The sequence below is a fragment of the Phymastichus coffea genome, unplaced genomic scaffold (genome assembly GCF_024137745.1).
Source record: "Phymastichus coffea isolate CEN01 unplaced genomic scaffold, Cenicafe_Pcof_1.1 PCOF00093, whole genome shotgun sequence".
Taxonomy (NCBI): Eukaryota; Metazoa; Arthropoda; class Insecta; order Hymenoptera; family Eulophidae; genus Phymastichus; species Phymastichus coffea.
The window spans coordinates 28,919-34,408 of NW_026706904.1; the positions used below are offsets into that span (position 1 = coordinate 28,919).

General features: G+C 37.0%; 1 protein-coding gene across 2 annotated transcripts; it reads right to left on the reverse strand.

Annotated features, from left to right (window-relative positions):
• Nucleotides 1–781: 781 nt before the first annotated feature.
• Nucleotides 782–5,289, reverse strand: LOC131669464 (trypsin-1-like). Of its 2 annotated transcripts, XM_058944342.1 has the most exons (9): nucleotides 4,758–5,103; nucleotides 4,536–4,580; nucleotides 3,858–4,118; nucleotides 2,569–2,654; nucleotides 2,392–2,477; nucleotides 2,151–2,288; nucleotides 1,589–1,725; nucleotides 1,344–1,501; nucleotides 782–1,248 (listed from the first exon to the last, which is right to left on the reverse strand). In XM_058944342.1, exons 1-9 carry the CDS (start codon nucleotides 4,999–5,001, stop codon nucleotides 1,090–1,092), a joined length of 1,314 nt encoding a protein of 437 aa, XP_058800325.1. In that variant the 5' UTR covers nucleotides 5,002–5,103; the 3' UTR covers nucleotides 782–1,089. The 2 variants fall into 2 exon arrangements, with proteins under 2 accessions (XP_058800325.1, XP_058800324.1); XM_058944341.1 differs by lacking the exon at nucleotides 3,858–4,118 and having other exon boundaries at nucleotides 4,758–5,289.
• Between the last annotated feature and the right edge of the window lie 201 nt (nucleotides 5,290–5,490).

Consider the following 5,490-nt stretch of genomic DNA (forward strand, 5'->3'; position numbering starts at 1 on the left):
CTCAAAATATAATAAATAGATGAAACTGTTTGAAAATGTTAGTAACTTCCCTCTATAACTAGTATATAGACATAGATTTATGCAACGTACAAATTGTACACGGTTTGATTGTCAAATACATTGTTAATTGTTTTTCTACTTTTATAGAAGGAAACTTTTATAATAAGTTCACTGCTAAACGATAAAATTATAACAATAAGTACATGTACGATTTTATTCAAAACATATGAAAATTATTTACAATTTTATTGACATTTACACGATATGGTTATTTAGTTTACTTAATCTTAATTAACAAGGCACGCATACAGGATTACATATAGCAATTTATAATTTTGAATTTCACATTAAATATTTCCTTTTAGCAGCGTTCTATCAAAAAGTAATTCACTCAATTAGTGCAGGAAAGAGAGTTTACTTGAAAAATAGAAAACTTTTCAATTTTCATTACGTTTATGTCAAGCTTTTTCAAAAATATCATTATTCAGTTATTCAAAAAAACGTCTTCATTACAATAATTCATTCAAAAGCATTCGCATTATTATACAATAAAATAATTACAATACACTATCTATAGACGCGACTCAATAGTTTTCTTCTGTTCTTCTTAGATTACTCTTATCTTTTAAAATTACAATACAATCAAATTTTAAAGAAAATAAATATCCAATATTTTAAAAGATTCAACGAATTATTATTAAATATGTTCGAAATGAAAAATTCCTTCGCACCTAGTAAGAAATTGAAAAAGAAGTATTATCATTGAATATGAAGTATGGGACTCAGTTTTTTATCTACTGATAATTACATTTGATATCATTTCAAAATTCTAATGCTATCAATGCTCAAAATTAATTTACTTATAACCATAAAACAATAAAAATAATCAGAGACCGTAGTTTTTGGTATCATACTCAATAGTAATTTGTATAATTTAGAGATATAATAGTCAAACGAAATAATTTAGATTGACAAATAATATAATGATCCTGACTTTGGTATAGAATGGTAGAAATAAATATTTCAATTGTCAACAATTTCTTTCTATACCACAGTCGTCGATATTTCGCTCTCAATAAATTCGTCGTGCTACGAATTAATGATATAACTTATCCAATCCACTGTCTTCGCAACTCGATGGTAAATTCCTGGCTGTCCTGGTTGTGCACAAGAATAACCAGCAGAAACAATGCCAATGAGATACCATTTTCCTGTCTTTTCCAGCATCAAAGGACCGCCACTGTCGCCCTATTTCGATAAATAGAAGAATTTATGAATGTGGGTAAGTAAGTTTCCATTCCATGGAAAAAATATATGTTATGATGTGATTGAATGATATTTACCTGGCACGAATCCTTACCCCCTCCCCGATAGCCAGCACACATCATTTCATCGTAGATAACAACATGAATGCCGTTAGAACGGTGCCAGCGTTCGCACATGCGGTTGTCTATTACGGGTACGTCCACAGCCTGTAAGGTTTTCGGTCGTAGCCTCGATCCTAAAATTTAGAAAATCATATATTAATTCGAAAACCGTGAAGGAATATTCAGCGAAAGAATTATTGAAATGAACAAATAGAATTTACCTGCTTGAAGAGCACCCCAACCGGCAGCCCAGCCATATTGTCCGAGAAAATCCTCATTCTTTTCTGGTAAACATATTGGAGCAATATGAGGCATGTAGTGCACTGGTCGATCAAGCCTCAAAACAGCGACATCAAATCTGAAATATTTTTATTTTCACAATCAATCGCGTGTCAAAGATGCGCATCGCAAAATTTCCGTGGGATTTATAGTTGAACTAGTGCACGTGAATGATTTCATGAGAAATCGTTGAAATGAACAATATGTTTACAAGGCGCGTTTGTGTTTTCACTTGTCTCGTATCCTGCGCAGAATCTAAAAAAAATCAACTTTTCACGTCAAAATGAATGGAAAAAATAGTGTACACGGCATAGAAAATCCGTTGAGAATTTCTCTTCCCAGTCTTTAAATCACTTTCAAACGTCATCTTCAATCTTTCAAGATTGCGAACGTTAATTGAGAAACGAAGGTCATCACGGCAAACAAGATAGGCATGCTCGCACGCAACGTGGCGCGTTAGAGCCGAACGAGATATAAATCAAAATCGAATGGAGCGCGCTTTACCTGTCGGCCTGTGGTGTGAACTTGAAGTGTGGATGTACTCGTATCTCCCTTACGCCAAAAGTGTAAGCCGGTAGCGACTCTTGTGCCGAATTGACGACGTAGTCGCCGAGTGTTACTTGTACTTGACGAGGAGCCGCCCTAAGTGAATACGAAAATCAATATGATTATAGCCATCGTTCTATGCTGGAAAAAGCAAAAGAAGTAAGATGAGTCTGAATGGAAAAAAATGATTTATGCTAACTTGGCTACGCAGTGACCGGCTGTAACAACGTGAAAGCGATTCACAAGTGTACCTCCACATCTACTGGATCCTATTCTAATATAAGCCTAAAATAGAGAACAATGCAATGATTTCCAATCTTGACTTGTTTCATGTGAAGAATCAATGATAGTAACATTGCAACAAACGTTACTTTACCTGCCAGGGAAAGGTACCGAAGCCAGCCTCATCGCCGCCAACAATTCTTCTCTGGGCCGTCTGTTTTGTAGCCGAAATACCACACTCTGTAATGATCAGTTCAACCGAATAAAAGTAAAGTTAATTGTAACTTTCGGCATAGTGTTATAAACAACAAATAATAAATCAATATTAATATACTACGATTCGACAATAAATGGGTTACCGCTTAACATTATTACGCAGCATTCGCGAAGATTCGTTATTACACGTATGGAAGTAGAGGCCGAGGAAAGAAGTCAAAAAGATTTAGAAAAACAAATATGAATGATAAAAAGGTGACAATACATTGTGCGCTCGACTGACGTGCCTGGACCATCTAGATAAAGAAGAGAGATCTGGTAGATAGATAGTAAATACAAGTTACACGATGACACACTGCTCGCAGTCCACTGTTTAACGTTTGCTGGTTGCAGAGATCATTAATATACAGTGCGAACCATCGACAACATTCCAAATAAGCGAGCATATACCAAACAATATCAACCATGCAATCGAATGAAATTTTTCTTCAAACAAATGGAAAGATAATGTCACCTCTCGTCAGTCGATCAAATTCATAATTGTTGGTCAATGAACTGCCGTCAATTCAATTGATTATTGTCATTTCTTTTTACAAAACTAAAACGTCTACATAATATTGACAGAAGTTTATTATACCTCAACAAGTTCATCGGCACTTCAACCGAAGAAACGATGAGTTGGAAATTAAACGTATCGTTAGTGCATTCTCGTGGAAAAACGTGCTGTTGCGTGCCGTGCGTTTCTTTTTTACGTTCGTTAAGTCACGGAGCAGTACTACGTATATAACTATCTATGTACAAATATCATCATTTTTATTTTTCATGCACATGCCCAATCAATGGTGTTAGACTACAATTACAAGTGTACCAAATTCCAGATTTTTCTTTTTAAATGATGAATGTGTTGAATGATGTTTACAAAATTCAAAAGTAAGTTTTTGCTTTTTTGACTGAGAAAGTTACTTGCAGGAAATGATCCATTTCACAACACAATTACTGCTCTTTTTGAACAAGTCAAATTAAAAATAACGGCATTGAGCGACAAAATGAAAGATCAAGTTTAGAATTAATAAAAAAAGTATGATACCGTATAAAATGGTAGCAGTCGATATGAAAGTAACAGTGTACAGTAGGTAATGTAAAGTAGTGAGTTGTGTGCATGTATCCCAGAATAGCGATCGGTCTTGAGAAGTCAAAGTCAAATGGGGGGGACGTGTGAAAACTTACGATCGTCACTGGTGGCCTCAGCAACGTAAGGGTCGCTGGCAAGGGACTGTATCTGATCTCGTGGCTCGTCGACGTAATTATAATCATTGCTTGCCTTAGCCGCGTCTTTAGTCCGATGGCAGCAGGCGTACATAATGCCGCCGCAACTGCCGTCCAGTAAGCCCGCGGACATCCAGCACATTAGAAAAAATTCGCAGCTCCGACCGTCAGCGCACAACGAATCGTCACCCTTCCACGTCGGTCTCTTTTCTTTCCGCGGTTCTGCACAGAAGGGCTTTTAGGGACTTTGTTTTTCGTTTCTTTTGCAAAATTACTCACTACTCACATTTGTCTCTCTCTCTCTCTCACTCGTTAATAAACGACAACGGAAACATAAATTATTTTGTTCGATGAACGTTAAGTTAGATATTTATTCGGCGTTTTACAGAAACATCAACTTTTTAGTTTGAAACCGAGCGTAAAAATATTACACAGCTGTTGTAATATAGACCGAAAAGGAACAAGTGAAATAGCATACCATTTATTTAGATCACGGGGATACCTCGTATATGTATCTTTTTCCAGGATTATCAGATGAAAACACGCTAACTTTTAATTTTTTTTGAGTATATACAGTTTTACATCAAAACGTTTTTTCATGCAAGAGTAAGTACAAACGCTCACACTGGTTTAACGTACCTGTTTCTATCCGGGGATATTCGTTGAAAATTTGTTTTCGGTGATCTGCAATTTTATCACATGTATCAATTAAAATTCAAATACAATATTAACAAAAAGAAGCTAACGATGGTTTTGTCAATTGATAGGCTTCCGGTTCACAGTGCAATAGTTACCTAGCCATAAAATTTGTGATACTAAAAGATGTAGAAAAAGACTTGAGTAAACAAGTGAAATGCTCACCCCTGTAGTCGTCTTCGATTTCCGATAACTGGTTCGATTGAAAAAAATTATTATTGCTTCCGGATACGATGGGAAAATCATTATCTCTGAATATCAGTCTCGGCGTCCTGTGTCCCATAACCGGTGCCGATGGCCTCACAACTGGATACTCGGATGCCAAACTATGTGGTGGGCCGGAAAACTGCCTCCAGTAAGACTTTTGCTGTCGCCATCCTGGATTATATTGACTGCTACCGAATCTCATGTTCGAATATCCGATGTTTCGGGATTGTGGAATGGATGGCGGTAGTCCGGTGCCTTCGAGAATGTAGCTTGGCGGCAACCCGGGAAACCGCACGAAACGACGTCGTCGCTTTGTCCGACTGCGCGTCGAGTTGGCGAGAAGCCGCTCATCTCGAAGAAACGGGCCAATGTTACTGCTGCTGCTGGGGCGCACAACAGAAGTCTGCTCTTGGCTGGCACTGATGTGACTCGACTGAAGACCGAGGAGGATACCGAGCAATAGGCAACTGCATGGCTTCGTTATCAGCATTTTATTGCTGAAAATCAAGTGATGAATCAGCTATTAGTCATACGTAAAGGTAACTTTTTGTTATTTCATGGACAGATGTCAATCACAGCAACAACAATCTCAACGCATGAAGTGAAATTCAAATGCTCTTTATAATCATTTTGTACATTTCATATGCGCGCGCACGGAACCGTTATTACGCTCTTGTTTATATAGTAGCTG